We start from the raw sequence: 19,011 nt of genomic DNA, 5'->3' as shown, positions 1-19,011 counted from the left end.
TGAAGTCATTGTATGACTGCTTTATCTTTTGTCTTCACTGAGTGACTGCTTGTTCTGATTGGCTTCACAATATCTTCCTACCTGATCTTTACTGCCTAGCTGCTATTAGTCATTGTGCTTTCACTCCATTGAATACTTGACTATGGTTTGCCTAGTGTAGTCTACCTTCCGCTGCATGGTAATAGGTTTATTTCTATCGTTTGTCTTCGAAACTTCCATGTTTTGAAGACTTTCATAAAAATCGCCTATTCAACCCCCCTCTAGTCGATCACTAGCACTTTCAATGATCCCCCGTAGGCGTTGAAGTATTGTACGGTTCAGGAAGGGTTGTGCATGTGCGCTTGAGTTCACGACATCTCGGGCTCGCTAGGGCCTACGGCCATGGTTCAGTATGTTGACCTCTAGCGACATCTTCATCACATCACCCTCCCTTTGAAACCTGATTGCCTCTCCTGATGATGGACACAGTCTAGAGCATATACTACAGCTTCTGGCTATACCGCCATGTTCCATGGTTCAATGGAGGATCCCAAGTGGCGCCTTACCTGGAGAACTAGAGCCCCGCTACGCATCAAGATCTTCATGTGGCTTTCTCTACTTGATCGATACTGGACCACCGAGTGCCTCGCTAGGCATGACCTCCCACATGCACCTCTTTGTCTATTCTATGACCAGGAGCTCGAGAGCATGCACCACTTGCTGGTTGGCTGCTCCTTATCTCGGCAGCTGTGGCATGAGCTCCTCTCGTGGTGTCGATCCACCATGCCCGCACCATCTCTAGATGACCAGTTCCTAGATTGGTGGCACCGCTGTTGCACCGCCGCGCCTACACCTTCCTGCAAGGGGCTCACCTCGCTACTGCTCCTTGGTGCGTGGCTGCTCTGGAAGCACTGGAACGACAACATCTTTGACGGTGACGTGCGATCCCTACGTCGTCTTCTTGACCTCATCACCACAGAAGCCCGACTTTGGGATGCTGGTGGGAACCATGGCTGGGCCAACCTGTTGCCTTAGTAATCTCCATGAGGCATTTCCCCCCCATACCCTCTTGGTGTAACCCCCCATACTCTCTCGCCCGTCGGCCATTTCTTTTGGGCTAGCGATGGGCCACTTGTATTCCTGTGTTCTATCAATGAATGATACACAAGCTCTTGTATATTCGCGAAAAGGCCTTGTTTGGAACACATGGCAAAAAAAATACAAAAACTAAGGTGGTATGTCCCCCTAAGCCTATGGGAGTCAAAACCTATGACTTGTGGAGTACGTGCTTCTATTTGAGGGGATCTTTTATCACTATTTTTATGGTGGAACTATCAAATATACCATCTTGAACACTCGTTTGTGTTGAAGTATTGAGAATCACTTCGCTATTCAGAATTTCAAACTTGTAAAAACATTGTTAAAAGTAAATGGTAACACATATGGGTTTAACCTTTTAATTCGAACGAAACTATTACATGTACGATACCTCGGGTCCGATCTTAGTAAGGTGCAAAATTCAATGGTGTGCTGCATTTTTTTTTCCTAGGTATGGATGATTGAATCTTCTTCAGCATATGAAAATCGGATGAAAAGTACTGCATCTTTGCAATCAAATATGAGAAGAAAAAAGAGTCCTACTTGAATGCATCCTCACTGTTACAAACAAACAAGAGAATCAATAACATTCATTAGTTTTTAGTTCTAGTATAGATCTATAGAATTCATTTAGTGATACGGAATGTAAATGTGCACCAACCGATCCATGTTATAAATGACGACACAAACGGTGGAGCAAACGTAGTGCCACGGAAAGATAGAGAACAGACAAGTAAGAGTGGCGGAAGTTCCTTGCTATGTTCTAGACATTTTTTTAGAAAGGCACGGACATTCCTATAGTATATTAGCAGAGAATCAATTTGGATAGGAGCAGAAAAATATTGGCAGCTTCCAGTTCATTACGGACCAGTTCATTACGAACTAGCAAGTGTTGCTCTTGTGAGTTCCTTGTATGCCGCCTCCCAATTTGCCTGTGGTGGCTAGAGACTGACACTGACAAAATCCATGACCTCTTCGGCCGAAGCGTCGGAGGCCAGCTGCACTCAGCAGAAATTGGATGGTCTCTTAAAAATCTTATTAATTCTCGATGCAAGGTGTGCTAATCTCGCAAGAGAGTAGTGATGACAAGTCACCAAATCAAACATGACGTGCTAATCAGCTGGACATGGGAGAATAGTCTGGTGTACATATTTAAACAATATATTTAGCATATCGATGCATTTTAAAAGAAAATATGAGTAATGGGATTTGTGAGTTAGGCTAGTCATAGTGGAGAGTGACTTAGATTAGAGTCATATATATGACACTAGTCTATGTTAAAGCATATACAACCGGGCCTACTTAACCTGCCTCCCTAAACATCCAAGAACGCGCCCGGGCGTGTCCATGGACATTGACTGGTCACCGCTCAAATGTCTGGGTCCACAACTAGGTATCTTATTAGAAAATCCTCAAAACCATACAATCACATGGAACATAAAGTAAACTCACATAACATACATCTCTATCCCACACATATCGTCCAACTACTTCATCATACATGCCACCGAACCATCAAAGCTTGTCATGTTCTACATACTAAAGCCACGTAGGAAGTTCACCCACGGCTGCCCTTGCCCTTGCCCTTTCCCTTGCCGTCTTTCTCGCGAATGTAGTGGTCGAAGATGTAAAATGGATCGAGACGGATCTGCTCACTGCTTGAGTTGTCTGACCTATCACTGGCTTCCTCCTCCTCTTCTTTGGGGGTCAATCCGGCCATGGCACGGACAGACCGGCTTTGCTCCCTTGCAATGGTGCGCGCCATTCTCCTTTGCCACTTCTCGATCATGCGGGCACGGAGGACTTCCTCCTCCAAGGCGGCGTGCAACTCCTCCAACGCGGCCTCGGTCTCAGCAGCTACCACGGCTTCACGCAACCTCTGACTCCCGCCGTGCATCCACAACACGCAAACCGTGATGCATGCCAGAGTTGACCTCCGACTCAGAGCCCGATGCCGCCACCACCTCAGAGTTGCACCGCTGGTCGGAGGTTGCCGCATCCGGCAAGGCCGCGGTCACGCGCCTCGAGCTACCAACCCTGGTGGATCCAAGCGCCATTTCGATGGATGCAATGGATTCCCGCCGGATTGGCTATGGCTGCAGTCGGGCGCACTCCTCTTGTACCCGGATGGGACGAGGTCCCAATCAACATATCGGGAGATCTCAAAGTGGGATCTGCTGCCCGTCATGCCAGAGAAGGTCAGAGATCGCTGGAAAGGAGCTTGGGGGCAAAGTGAAGAGGAGTGGAGTGGCTAGGATTTCGTCGGGATGCGGATAGGGACGAATATATATGGGGCTGGGTGGCACAGTGTGGACCAGGTCCAATGTGGCGGACGCGCCCGGACGCGTCTGGGCCTCCATATGTCCGCCTCATATATGGGTTAGATATGAGGGGTGCCGTTCACCCCGGACGTATAGGGCCGGTTTGAGTGGTGCGACTGGGGTAAAGATTTGTGAATGGTCACTGACCGGGCCATCCGTCCGAACGTATAAGGGGCGATTGAGAAGTTTGGTTATAGATGCTCTTATTATCTTTATAGTGCAAAGTATCATAGAATCGCCTCAATGTTTTGTTGTGTAATGTTTCATAACTATTTTTGTCATGGCATTATCAAATATAGTTACCTTGAAATCTCGTTTGTGTTTAGGTGTTGAGAATCACTTCGATTGTTAAGAATTTCAAACATGCAAAATCATGTATACAAGGAAAGGAAAACATAACTTCTTAACAAGAAAATAAAAAAGGGTCCTCCTTGCTGCGATCGAACAAATGAATCATCAACATTTATTTGTTTTAGTTCTCAAAATCTATAGCATTCATTTAACGATACAGAACTTGTAAATGTGCACCTACCGAACCATGCTATAAATGAAGGCATGGACCATGGAGCAAATGTAGCACCACGGGAAAGAGAGAACATAAGAAGAAGATAGATCGAAGTTCTTTGCCAAGATTTAGACCAATTTTTTCAAGGATAGTCACAAACATGTGTGTAACAGATAAGAGGACCATGAGTATTAATTTCAATGGAATTTACAGTTCATGGGCTTAAGAGGTGTCAGGAACGGGTTCATTACGTGCCGCTCGAGTTGGACATGCTAACTAAAGCATTGCTTAGGTAAGTTCCTTGGATGTGGCGTTCCAAACCGATTGTGGTGGCTAGGGAACGAGCACTCGCAACCAGCATCACTTCTTGGCAAGAGACTCGTCGCCGAAGGCCAGTCGCACCAAGGGCAAGTGACTCACTTGGCTGTGGCGATGATGCGTCAGGCAGATGAGTAGGGGTGACACTAGAGACCGTTGGGAGCATGCATGCGACAAATACAGGCTAGTGTAGCGGGTGTGGCTGTGTGCATTCACTTTCATGTAAGTCAGAGGTCAGGAGTCGAACTGAGACATATACATCATGGACCTTGTTCCTTCTTTACAATGTAGACAATCTAGCAAGGCTTGTTGTGTCTGTTGAATGTTGCACTTCATCAAGACTTTGAAGTAGTTCATAAACCAGAAGTGCAACAAATCGTGAAGAGTGTTTTACTTCAGCTTGATCTCAACATCATGAGCGATCGCATCAAGTAGAGATACTCGAGTATCTTGCGGGAGTGGATTGAGGAGAATTTCTGACCAGTCTCTTTAATCTTCATTGATATTTCTGAGAGAAGGCATTGGGAGCGGTAGGGAGGGTGTCAGAGCGACAACTGTGTTCTCTGCATGCCCTCTTGGGTGATGGCCAACCCAAACCATCTTCTACGCTGCTTGGCCTCTGTCGCGTCAAGTCACTGCCTTTGTTTGTCGATTGATCTCCATGCCTACATGGCGATCCAAACTTCCAGTTTGTACGTGTTTGGGTCAAATTGAATGGCTTCCAGCAGGTGTTCACCGATGCATGGAATGCCGACACCGCTGATCCGGACACCTTCCGGCGTATCTATGCTCGCCTCAAGGCCGAGCACCACCACCATGGACAGAGCCAGGAATTGACCCGGGGGGGGGGGGGGGGGGTTCAACTACTGCAAAATTCACATCCCGCAACTAGCTTATAGCTTATGGAAAAGAGGCCTATTTACCTCCGAGTAATCGCGAGTGGACATGCGGCCACGCACGGCTGGTATCCACACCGCATGTCCTCGTGTGATTTGTGCAACTTGAATACGCATGAGCCGTATAAGGATTTCAACCCCACGTATACCATTCGGTATAGCCGCGTCTTTTACACCTAATACACGCAGTAGATAGCCCGCAAGGTAGGAGAGGAGCATTGAACCGAGGCGTAGGCCCTCACGCATTAAACCAGCAAGCTACATGCTCTCATGCATCCTTCACGTTCGGCGCCTAGTCGTTGTAGCTCCAGAAGTTGCACTCAATGGTCGCGTAGAAATTTCACATTACCACTTTGCCACTTTACTTGTTTATGAAGATTACCAAACCTGAAATTGTACTGTTGTGTGGAATGTTTTCTCTATGTACTATGCAGTCAACTATTCCCAACTGAACTTTACTGAACATATCATCTTAAAGTTACTAAAAAAAGTTTTGTACTATTCAGACAACTGTTCTCCACATTTTTTTATTATAATGCTGCATGCTCAGTTTCTCATTAGGTAACATATTAATTAATTTCAGCACTAATAAATAAATTAATATTTTTTCAGTTCCATGTTTTACTCATATAACTCCGGCTCGCTCAACCCTCCCCCCTCCTCGGACCACTTCTCTTCCATTCTGCCACTGTTCCCCATTGGTCGACATCCGCACCCTACTCAACGGACGCTGATGATGTACCACTTCGATCGTCGGCCATGCATCGCCAAATGTCCGCAACCTCCGACCATGCGCCCGCCCACTTTGGGCTACGTTGTTGTTCACTCAGGATCCCTCCACAGCCAGGTACGCTTCGCCCCTCTGCCGACGGTGTCCAGGACAGACACCACGCCCGACATATGTTTGGTAAAATGCCATTTTGCTTTTTTCTTACTTCGCATCATTATGCCTGGGCTGTGAGGGCTCTCAGCCACATGGACAATTTAATGTGCTCATCAGCACCTGACCCGAAGATGTGGCTCATCCGAGGCACATTAGCATGGTGTACTCCTCCTGTTTGAATCGAAGTTTGGAATTAAACAAACTTCTCCTAAGGAGGATAGCTGGGGCGATTCAGGTGAGATCCCATGTAGATCTAGCTTTCTATTCACTCGTGCGATCCAGGCAATCCGGGAAGGGGGAGGGGGCACCACGGCTCCTCTCTTCTCAAGAATCCATACATCTCTTATCAGTGTATGGAGAGCTATCTCTCAAGCACAGGGCGAGGTTCGTCCTTAATGGGAAAATGAAGCATCTAACAACGCATCTTCACAGACCAAGATGTTGCTTTGTAACTAAGCACGATGACGGGGTACTCGGTGATTGAGAATAAGTTGACGTGCGATGCGTTGAAGGTCATATCTACGGACCTTGAAGGCACAAGACAAGTGGGTTTGACCTTTTGGCAAAACGTGCATGATTCGTTTCATGAGCAAAACTACTTCACACCCTACGACTTGCACGTGATCCAAAGTACTTGCGGCGGCGGTGCATATACCGGGATGGATCTGAGGTGGTGACCGACTGATCTGTTCTGCAGTACCACATTCGCAGGTATGGATCTGAGGTAGCGACCGATCGATATATTCCGCAGTACCGCATTCACCGAGATGGATCTGAGGTAGTGACCGATCGATCTGTTCCACAATATCGTGGGGCAATTCTGAGACACTATGTATGCTGTCTGAGTCCTACAGATTCAGGCATCCATGGAGATGTAGGAGTTAGCAGGTGCGTGGCTGTTGTTCTAGCTAGCTGATTTTTCAGTCCCCTACATGGTAATTTTGAACCTTTGGCAAATTTCTTCGACATCAACACAAGCAGTTTCTTTCCTGGATGGTTGGATCAACTACCTAGTTAGCATCTACAATCTCGGTCACCAAATCTTTTCACTCAAACGCCCGCGGACGCACCTGGGCGCGTTCACGGGCACTGACCGAGCACTCCTTAAATTGTGTCCTTCACTTTCGTGTATCTCATATACGATAGCCTATATCCAAACTAAATCATGCATCATGAATAAAACTACATGGATCATCAAAGGGACATAGAAACGAACATAGAAATGCACATTCTGATCATCAAAATATCACCAACGGATCTTCAAAAGATCGCCAAAGTTCACATAATCCACATAAAGACGGACAAGTTTAAACTATATTACTAAAATATTGAAATTAAAGGTGGAGACGGCAGATCTTCACCACTTCCTCTCTAGGCCTTTACCCTTCTGGTCACCGGGGCAGCTGTAGCCGTCCGCGGTAGGTGGTCGATCGTCGGTGATGGTGTTGTGGTCGCCGTTGTCGTCGTGGAGGAGTCGGGCATCACAACGAGCCCCTTCATCTGTTGGACGTCCATGTCCTGTTGCCCCTTCATCTTCGCCACCTGAGCCGCCTCCGCCGCTGGCTTTGCCGCCTCTCGCTTCGACTGCTCAATGGCAAGCCGGAGCGCTTCACGCTCTTCCTCCATAGGCGGCGATCGTTCATCTCCGCCGTCGTTAGTGACTGGCGGAAGAGCCAAGCGAGGGGCCACTCGTCCTCGTCAGGCTCCGCCGGCAACCCGCGGCGGCGACACACGGATTGCACCGCCGTGTCTCTCTTCCTTGCACGCTGCCTCTCTCGGCGGGCAGCGCGTGCCTCTGTTTTCGGCTACGTGCAGGCCAACAGAGCGGGCACTAGCACCCTCCGCTGCCTATATGGAACAGTGGTCGGCAGGGGAAGGGAACGGCATGGGGGCAAAGCGGCTCTCGCGGAGATGCGCATGGGCCGGGAGGGGCCAGCTCCGGCATCCGCGTTGTGCCCGGTGCGGGAGCGGCGACGGTGCAGATCCGGAGCCGCCCCCACCCCCTCCCGTGTCCACCCTAGACCGCTCCAGAGCAATGTAGACGGCCATCTCCTCCTTGACGTCGAGGTCAGAGCCCGAGTGGCTGCGAGAGCTCGACATCTCGCCAGATTCGATCGAAATCAAAGAGGGAGAGGAGAGTGGAGTGAGCTAGGGTTTGAAAAGGGGACAAACTGAGATTTTATTTTGGGACGATGTGGGGTCGGTGGTGGGTCGGGCTGATGTGGCGGACACGCCCGGGCCGCCCCATGCCCGCCCTGCATATTTGGGCTGAATATGAGGGATGCCGGACAGCCCGGACATTTGAGGCCAGTTTGAGGCACTCGGGTGGTTCGGTTTTTTTACCAGCCAGTGACCGGTCCGCCCGCCCGGGCGTTTGAGACTGGTTTAAGGCGCTTGGGTGGTCGGTTTTTTTTACCAGCCAGCGACCGGTCCGCCCGCCCAGGCATTTGAGACAGGTTTGAGACGTCCGGCTGTAGATGCTTTTAGATTATACTACACATGAGGGACTAATTGATGTGTGAAATAAAAATACCTTTGGTTAATTCTTACATATCTGTCTTGCATACTTCCGATGGGAACTGTAATGCATTTTTTGTCAGCAGCATCAATTAAAATATGCTGTGTGATGATTAATTAGAGAAGTGAGAACTGTTTTTTACAGCAAAGTGGAGTACGTGCTTCTGTTTGAACGGAATGTTGTGTGACTATTTTTATCATAGCATTATCAGATCTAGTATCTTGAAAGCTCGTTTATGTTTAGCTGTTGAGAATCAGTTTGACTGTTCTCAGTATTAAACTTGCTTATTCATTTTTTAATGGAAAAGGAAAACACGACTTTTTAATCAGAAATTGACAAGTAAATGCATGCTCTCTGCCGTGGCCGAACAAGAGAATCAGTGGCATTCATCTGTTTTTAGTACTAGTAGATCTTTCACATTCATTTGTAAATGTGCGCCGACCGAACCCTGCTATAAAATGACGGCATGGACCGTGGAGCAAACATAGTGCCAGGGCAAAGAGAGAACGCAAGAAGAGAGACACAAGAGTCGTTTGCCATGTTTCGGAGCATTTCTTTCCTGTACACGCACAAATATACGTATCGTAGATCAGAGGATGGCTAATTTCAGTAGCAGACAAAGAAAACCACATCTCGTGGGCATAAGAGGTGTCAGGAACATGGTCATTACACAAGCGTTTTGTTCCATCTACTAACCAGCAAGTGGTGCTCTGCTAAGTTCCTTGGTTGTCACCTGCCAACCTGTCTGTGGCGGCTAGGGACCGGCACTCGCAACGGACCTGGCCTCTCCAGCAGGAGACCCGGCGTCGGGGCCTCGGAGGCCAGTCGTATTCATACGGTGAGTGACTCACCTGGCTGCAGCGCCGCGGAGCGAAGCAGGGGCATCAGACAGTGGAGCAAGGGCGAGACAGGGGAACACTAGAGCATAGACGCGACAGATGTCGGCAAGTGCAGCGGGTGAGGCTGTTTCATATGCTTTCGGTCTGTCAGGCCTATGTAATGGAGTGTGTACACGTACATCATGGTCAGATACACCGTCGGCGCCGCGGCGGGTGATGAAGCATCGCCGATGACTGGAAAACCCTGCTAGACTCGGACCACTATTTTTTGTCTTTCTAGATTGTCCTGCACCACGAAATTAACTTGATGGTATCCTGCGAGTTGTTGTGTGGATTTGTTGCGATACATTTTGAAGAGATTTGATTCTAGAATCCGGATATGAAAATGGAAATTGAAAAGTCATATGACTTATTTGTTACTTGTACATGAAAATATATAATTGGCATTTTTCTGGATTTGAGCGAAATATAAGTCATGAGATTTATGAGTTGACATGTGTGATGATGCGTGTATGTTGAGAGTGTCGAGTATATTGATTATTAGAAAAGAGAGGATAGCGTATGATATTATTTTATCTTGTCTTGTATTTGTACTCCTATATATATGTTCACAAGGCTCAAGCAATACAATCAATTATTCCACCAATCTCTCTCCCTTCTAACATGTTATCAGCCTAACCGATCTAACCCTAGCCGCCACCCGCCGCTTCCGCCCCGCACGCCGCCCCAGGGCGATCGGTCTCCATGACCGCCGTTGAGGGTCACGCCGCCCGTACCTAGGGTTCATTCGCCGGTCATGTTGACCGGCAGCCCTAGAGAGTCTTTTTCCCGAGCCCTTACACCGGGTTTTTCTCTCTCCCGTCGGTCATCTTGATCGGCGGTTTCTTTTTGATTTTCGAATCTAAGATCGGTTTGCGTCGCCCATCGCCGCCGTCGCCCCCCGTATGCCTCCACTCCAACACCGACGCGACCGGCCAGCTCCTTCACCGACCCGGCGGCCTCGCGCGACAGGCAGCCCCTCACGACTGTCGTCCGCGCGTCGGCCCATCCGTTGATGTACGCTGGCCGTCTCCGCCTTGCTCCGACCGAGATTCCTACATCGCCCCGACCCGACGGCCTCGCGCCATGCGGCGGCCCATCATAGCCGTCGTTCGCGCGCCGGCCCGCCCATCGATCCACGCCACCCGCGTCCGCCGCGTCTGCACGGCGGCCCTGCGGTCTGCCTCGCCGGCCTCGTTCCTGGCTGCGTCGGGCCAACTGCGTCAGACTTGTCGGCTGCCTCATCTCGGGCGCCACTACTACGTTGATCGCTCAGGCCTCGCTGCCCGGGTGGCGGTTGTCGGTGTCAAAACCGGCGGATCTCGGTAGGGGGTACCGAACTGTGCGTCTAAGGTCGATGTTAATAGGAGGCAGGGGACACGATGTTTTATCCAGGTTCGGGCCTTCTTGATGGAGGTAATACCCTACATCCTGCTTGATTGATCTTGATGAGTATGAGGATTACAAGAGTTGATCTACCACGAGATCGTTGTGGCTAAACCCTAGAAGTCTAGCCTGTATGATTGTGATTGCCTCTACGGGCTAAACCCTCCGGTTTATATAGACACTGAAGGGGCCTAGGGTTGTACAGAGTCGGTTTACAAAGGAAGGGATCTACATATCCGAATGCCAAGCTTGCCATCCACGCAAAGAAGAGTCCCATCCGGACACGGGAGGAAGTCTTCTGTCTTGTATCTTCATAGCCCATTAGTCCGGCCCATGTTACATAGTCCGGACGCCGGAGGACCCCTTAATCCAGGACTCCCTCAGTAGCCCCTGAACCAGACTTCAATGACAATGTGTCCGGCGCGCAGATTGTCTTCGGCATTGCAAGGCGGGTTCCTCCTCCGAATTCTCCAAAACAGCCCTCGAATACAGAAAACGTGTCTGACTCTGCAAAACGAGTACCACACACACCCGCAGAGAGTATAATATTTTACGAGTCCAACCCACTGACAACTTTTGTAGCGTGACATCACGTCACTGCCCGATCATTATTTCGAACCGTTTTTTAGCCTCCCGCTCCATGTTTCAAGATGTGGTTTTATTGGCACGTCTTGTCGAAGCAGAGATCATGTCCCCTTATTGCAGGATTCTCATCAATACGGGCGTGGGTAATCCAATCGCGTCCTTTGCACGACCATTGGGGAATAGGCGAGTTTTAAGGCGAGCGGGGAGGCGCTTGATATTCGCAACCTTTATAAAGGGATAAGGATTTCACCTTTTCACCCAGGCCCTCTTCCTCTCTGCCCATCCATTCTCGAGCTCCAGTGCCCAAGCTTCCATCCTTTCCACCTCAAAAAAGCACTCTAATCATGTCTGGATCTGGAGCGCAGGGCAAGTGGATGGTTTCCTCCATCAAGGAGAAGGACATCACCAAGCTCCAAAAGGCCGGGTACTTAGCCCAGCAAATTTCCCACCGGCTTCCAGCAACGGGGCAGAACATCCCCACCCCGGAGCCCCATGAGAGGGTGGTATTCATCCCCCACTTCGTCCGCGGATTGGGATTCCCTCTCCACTGATTTGTTCGCGGACTCATGTTCTACTATGGGCTGGATTTCCACGATCTGGCCCCCAACTCCTTCCTCAACATCTCGGCATTTATTGTCATGTGCGAGGCCTTCCTCCGCATCCCACCCCACTTCGGATTGTGGTTAAAGATCTTCAATGTGAAGCCGAAGGTGGTGGGCGGTCAACACGTAGAGTGCGGAGGCGCCATGGTGAGCAAGATGCCCAACGTCTCATGGCCCAAAGGTACCTTCATGGAGACCGTCAAAGGGTGGCAACAGCAGTGGTTCTACGTCACAGAGCCTCGCGACGCCACCTGGGCCGAGGCTCCCGAATTCCAGTCCGGAGCCCCGATGCGGCTCACCTCCTGGCTAGAGAAGGACCTGTACTGGTCTTCGTCAGACGAGCTGACAGCGCTTCAGACGCGCATCAGGAGCATGGTAGACAAGAACATCAAGCTTGTCAATGTGATCCAGGTGATGCTTGTTCGCCGGATCCATCCGTGCCAAAGCCGGCCTTGCCATTTGTGGGAGTTCGATCCGGCCGAGCACCAGACTTTGCAACAGTTCTTCGGCACTAGCAAGAAGACATCTGGAAGGTGCTCTTTAAGGCCAACGAGACATGGCCGGTTCGTATCTATAATTTTTGATTGTTCCATGCCAATATTCTACAACTTTCATATACTTTTGGCAACTTTTTATACTATTTTTGGGGCTAACATATTGATCCAGTGCCCAGTGCCAGTTCCTGTTTGTTGCATGTTTTTTGTTTCGTAGAAAATCCATATCAAACAGAGTCCAAACGGGATAAAAACTGACGGAGATTTTTTTGGAATGTATGTGATTTTGGGAAGAAGAATCAACGCGAGACGATGCCCGAGGGGGCATGAGGCAGGGGGCGCGCCCTAGGCCCTCGTGGCCACCCCATAAGGCGGTTGGTGCCCTCCTTTCTCTGCAAGAAAGCCAATATCCGGATAGAAATCGTGTCCAAACTTCAGCCCAATCGGAGTTACGGATCTCCGGGAATTTAAGAAATGGTGAAAGGGCAGAATCAGGAACATAGAAACAGAGAGACAGATCCAATCTCGGAGGGGCTCTCGCCCCTCCGCCGCCATGGAGGCCATGGACCAGAGGGGAAACCCTTCTCCCATCTAGGGAGAAGGTCAAGGAAGAATAAGAAGAAGGGGGGCCCTCTCCCCCTCTCTTCCGGTGGCGCAGAACACCGCCGGGGCCATCATCGTCACCGCAATCTACACCAATACCTCCGTCATCTTCACCAACATCTTTATCACCTTCCCCCATCTATCTATAGCGGTCCACTCTCCCGCAACCCGCTGTACCCTCTATTTGAACATGGTGCTTTATGCTTCATATTATTATCCAATGATGTGTTGCCATCCTATGATGTCTGAGTAGATTTTTGTTGCCCTATCAGTAATTGGTGAACTGCTATGATTGATTTAATTTGCTTGTGATTATGTTGCTTTCCTTTGGTGCCCATCATATGAGCACGCGCGTGGATCACACCATAGGGTTAGTTGTATGTTGATAGGACTATGTATTGGAGGGCAAGAGTGACAGAAGATTCAACCTAGCATAGAAATTGATGCATACGGGATTGAAGGGGGACCAATTTATCTTAATGCTATGGTTGGATTTTACCTTAATGAACGTTAGTAGTTGCGGATTCTTGCTAATAGTTCCAATCATAAGTGCATAGAATTCCAAGTCAAGGATGACATGCTAGCAGTGGCCTCTCCCACATAAAACTTGCTATCGGTCTAGTAACGTAGTCAATTGCTTAGGGACAATTTCGCAACTCCTACCACCACTTTTCTACACTCGCTATACTAACTTTATTGTTTCTTCATCTAAACAGCCCCTACTTTTTATTTACGTGCTCTTTATTATCTTGCAAACCTATCAAAAAACACCTACAAAGTACTTCTAGTTTCATACTTGTTCTAGGTAAAGCGAACGTTAAGCGTGCGTAGAGTTGTATCGGTGGTCGATAGAACTTGAGGGAATATTTCTTCGACCTTTAGCTCCTCGTTGGGTTTGAGACTCTTACTTATCAAAAGAGGCTACAATTGATCCCCTATAATTGTGGGTTATCAAGACCTTTTTCTGGCGCCGTTGCCGAGGAGCAATAGCGTGGGGTGAATATTCTCGTGTGTGCTTGTTTGCTTTATCACTAAGTAGTTTTTATTTCCTGTTCTAAGTTGTTCTCTATCTTTAGTTATGGATATGGAACACGAAACACCAAAAAATATTAGTGGTACTTGCTACTCATGGAGATGGGGAACCTCCTGAAACTCTCGATGCTTATTATGTGAAATATATTATGCACTACTTTGATAATCCTGAGAAAACCCCATTCAATTATGTAATGGGAGACACGTTGGATCAACGTGAATACTTTAGGGATTATTGCTTGACTCAAAAAGGGAAACTATTATGGTATCAAATTTATATGTTGTATTGGTATGCTAGGCAACTATGCTTGAGATATGATTATACTTGTTGCTCTAGGATGAAGGCTCCACACCTTCTCTTTTCATGCAAATTTAATGATGATAAAACCTTGGCTTCTTATGCTAATGGTATATATGATTACTATGATGTGGAACAAATAGAAGAATTTGTTGCTTTTATGGGTGCTTATGAAATTGAATCTTTGTTTAAAGAGTTTGAAGATTTTGATGATTTAGTTTATAGACCTGAATTTTTTTCTATATTTAAATATTGCTATGAGAATTATGAATTCAATTCCGATATTGATGATTTTATTGAGAGAGTCTCCGCTGTCCAAGAAGAGACTAATATTTTGCAGGAGTCTATGGAAGAAGAAATTAATGGCATTGTGAGCTCATTGGATGAAAAAGATGAGGAGGAGAGCAAAGAACAAAAGGAGGAAGAGCGGATTGATCATCCATTCCCACCATCTAATGAGAGTAACTCTTTATCCCATACATTGTTTAATTTTCCTTCGAAATTACCGAAGGATGAATGCTATGATGATTGTTATGATCCCGTTGATTCTTTTGAAATATCCCTTTTTGATGATGCTTGCTATGCTTGTGGCCAAGATGCCAATATGAATTATGCTTATGGAGATGAACTTGCTATAGTTCCTTATATTAAACATGAAATTGTTGCTATTGTACCCACGCATGATAGTCCTATTATCTTTTTGAATTCTCCTGACTACACTATATCGGAGAAGTTTGCCCTTATTAAGGATTATATTGATGGGTTGCGTTTCACTACTACACATGATGATTTTGATAGATATAATATGCATGTTCTTGCTGCTCCTACTTGCAATTATTCTGAGAGAGGAACTACATCTCCGCCTCTTCATGTTTCCAACACGATAGAATTACAAGAAACTGCTTATGTTATGTATTGGCCTTTACTTGGTGTGCATGAATTGTTCTTGTATGACATGCCGATGCATAGGAAGAGAGTTAGACTTCGTCATTGCTTGATATATGTTACTTTGTGCTCACTACTAAATTGCAAATCATTGTTAATTAAAATTGGCTTTGATATACCTTGGGATCCGGGTGGATCCATTACTTGAGTACTATATGCCTAGCTTAATGGCTTTAAAGAAAGCGCTGCCAGGGAGACAACCCGGAAGTTTTAGAGTCATTTAATTCTGTTGTGTGCTTTTATAAAGTTTAAAAACAAAAATAATGTGCCAAGATTTGCCTTTAGGATGTTTACATTGCTTGTTGGTTTGTGCGGTGCAAGACAGAAACTTTGGCTGTAGTGCACGATTTTATATTTTTTACTGGAACGTCAAATGGTTCTGAAACCTTTTGCACTGTCTTTATATACAAATTTTTTATTTTTACTAATTTTGGAAGAATTTTTGGAGTAACAGAGGTATGGTGAATGTTCAGATTACTACAGACTGTCCTGTTTAAGATAGATTCTGTTTTTGATGCATAGTTTGCTTGTTTTGATGAAACTATCGATTTTAATCAGTGGATTAAGCCATGGAAAAGTTATATTATAGTAGATACAATGCAAAAACAAAATATTAATTGGTTTACAACAGTACTTAGAGTAGTGATTTTCTTTATTATACTAACGGATCTTACCGAGCTTTCTGTTGAGTTTTGTGTGGATGAAGTGTTCGAAGATCGAGGAGGTCTCGATGTGACGAGAAGGAGGAGAGGCAAGAGCTCAAGATTGGGGATGCCCAAGGCACCCCAAGTAAATATTCAAGGAGACTCAATCGTCTAAGCTTGGGGATGCCCCGGAAGGCATCCCATCTTTCTTCAACAAGTATCGGTATGTTTTCGGATTCATTTCGTTCATGTGATATGTGCAAATCTTGGAGCGTCTTTTGGAGTTAGTTTTCATTTTTTTATGCACCATTCTGGTATGAGATGGTACTTGGTTGATTTATAGAATGCTCATTGCACTTCACTTCTATCTTTTGAGTATGGCTTTATAGAATGCTTCATGTGCTTCACTTATATCTTTTGAAGTTTGGATTTCCTGTTTCTCTTCACATAGAAAACCGCCATTTGTAGAAAGCTCTTTTGCTTCACTTTTATTTGTTAGAGCATGGGCATATCTTTTGTAGAAAGGATTAAACTTTCTTGCTTCACTTATATCTATTTAGAGAGATGACAGGAACTAGCCATTGACATGGTTAGTCATTAAATCCTACATAAAACTTGTAGATCACTGAATATGATATGTTTGATTCCTTGCAATAGTTTTGCGATATAAATATGGTGATATTAGAGTCATGCTAGGGGGTAGTTGTGGATTGTTGAAATACTTGTGTTGAAGTTTGTGATTCCCTTAGCATGCATGTATGGTGAACCGTTATGTAACGAAGTTGGAGCATGAGGTATTTATTGATTGTCTTCCTTATGAGTGGTGGTCGGGGACGAGCGATGGTCTTTTCCTACCAATCTATCCCCCTAGGAGCATGCGCGTAGTACTTTGTTTCGATGACTAATAGATTTTTGCAATAAGTATGTGAGTTCTTTATGACTAATGTTGAGTCCATGGATTATACGCACTCTCACCCTTCCATCATTGCTAGCCTCTTCGGTACCGTGCATTGCCCTTTCTCACCTCGAGAGTTGGTGCAAACTTCGCCGGTGCATCCAAACCCCGTGATATGATACGCTCTATCACACATAAGCCTCCTTATATCTTTCTCAAAACTGCTACCATACCTACCTATTATGGCATTTCCATAGCCATTCCGAGATATATTTCCATGCAACTTCCATCATCATCATATACATGACTTTAGCATTCATTGTCACATTGCTTTGCATGTTCGTAAGATAGCTAGCATGATGTTTTCATGGCTTGTCCATTTTTTGATGTCATTGCTACGCTAGATCATTGCACATCCCGGTACATCGCCGGAGGCATTCATATAGAGTCATATTTTGTTCTAGTCTTGTAATATTGAGTTGTAAGTAAATAAAAGTGTGATGATCATCATTATTAGAACATTGTCCCATGTGAGGTTATCAAAATAAAAGTGGCCAGAGAAGCCCCCCCCCCCCAAAAAAGAGTGGCCAAAGAAGCCTAAAAAACAAAAAAAAGAGAGAAAAGAGAGAAGGGACAATCTTACTATCCTTTTACCACACTTGTGCTTCAGAGTAGCACCATGTTCCTCATATAGAGAGTCTCTTGAGTTATCACTTTCATATACTAGTGGGAATTTTCATTATAGAACTTGGCTCGTATATTCCAATGATGGGCTTCCTCAAATGCCCTAGGTCTTCATGAGCAAGCAAGTTGGATGCACACCCACTTAGTTTCAGTTTGAGCTTTCATACACTTATAGCTCTAGTACATCCGTTGCATGGCAATCCCTACTCCTCGCATTGACATCAATTGATGGGCATCTCCATAGCCCATTGATTAGCCGCGTCGATGTGAGACTTTCTCCCTTTTTGTCTTCTTCACACAACCTCCACCATCATATTCTATTCCACCTACAGTGCTATGTCTGTGGCTCACACTCATGTATTGCGTGAAAGTTGAAAAGGTTTGACGATGTCAAAAGTATGAAACAATTGCTTGGCTTGTCATCGGGGTTGTGCATGATTTGAATGCTTTGTGTGGTGAAGATGGAGCATAGCCAGACCATATGATTTTGTAGGGATAACTTTCTTTGGCCATGTTATTTTGAAAAGACATGATTGCTTTATTAGTATGCTTGAAGTATTATTGTCTTAATGTCAAATGATAGACTATTGCTTTGAATCACTCGTGTCTTAATAATCATGCCATGATTAGATTACATGATCAAGATTATGCTAGGTAGCATTCCACATCAAAAATTATCTTTTTATCATTTACCTACTCGTCGATGAGCAGGAATTAAGCTTGGGGATGCTGATACGTCTCTGTCGTATCTATAATTTTTGGTTGTTCCATGCCAATATTCTACAACTTTCATATACTTTTGGCAATTTCTTATACTATTTTTGGGACTAACATATTGATCGAGTGCCCAGTGCCAGTTCCTGTTTGTTGCATGTTTTTTGTTTCGCAGAAAATCCATATCAAAAAGAGTCCAAACGGGATAAAAACTGACGGAGTTTTTTTGGAATATATTTGATTTTTGGGAAGAAGAATCGACGTGAGACGATGCCCGAGGGGGCCACGAGGCAGGGGGCGCGCCCCAGGGGGTCAGGCGCGCGCTGCGCCCTCATTCCCACCCCATAAGGCGGTTGGTGCCCTTCTTTCGCCGCAAGAAAGTCAATATCCGGATAGAAATCGTGTCCAAATTTCATCCCAATCAGAGTTACAGATCTCCGGGAATTTAAGAAACGGTGAAAGGGCAGAATCAGGAAAGCAGAAACAGAGAGAGACAGATAGACATATCAAATCTCGCCCCTCCGCCGCCATGGAGGCCATGGACCAGCGGGAAACCCTTCTCCCATCTATGGAGAAGGTCAAGGAAGAATAAGAAGAAGGGGGGCCCGCATCCCCTCTCTTCCGGTGGCGCCGGAACGCCCCGGGGCCATCATCGTCACTGCAATCTACACCAATATCTCCGTCATCTTCACCAACATATTCATCACCTTCCCCCATCTATCTACTGCGGTCC

At 46.4% G+C, this 19,011-nt stretch overlaps 1 protein-coding gene across 1 annotated transcript; it reads left to right on the top strand.

The window, feature by feature from the left end:
* Nucleotides 1–504: 504 nt before the first annotated feature.
* On the top strand, nucleotides 505–1,014 carry LOC147960020 (uncharacterized). The gene has a single exon (XM_087533093.1). The coding sequence runs from the start codon at nucleotides 505–507 to the stop codon at nucleotides 1,012–1,014; it is 510 nt and encodes a 169-aa protein (XP_087389219.1).
* The last annotated feature ends 17,997 nt before the right edge of the window (nucleotides 1,015–19,011 follow it).

This window comes from Triticum urartu, chromosome 7A (genome assembly GCF_056163025.1).
Source record: "Triticum urartu cultivar PI428250 chromosome 7A, HENAU_Tu73, whole genome shotgun sequence".
Taxonomy (NCBI): Eukaryota; Viridiplantae; Streptophyta; class Magnoliopsida; order Poales; family Poaceae; genus Triticum; species Triticum urartu.
Note: the sequence above shows the minus strand (reverse complement) of the source record. Positions and strands in the feature narration are given on the sequence as shown.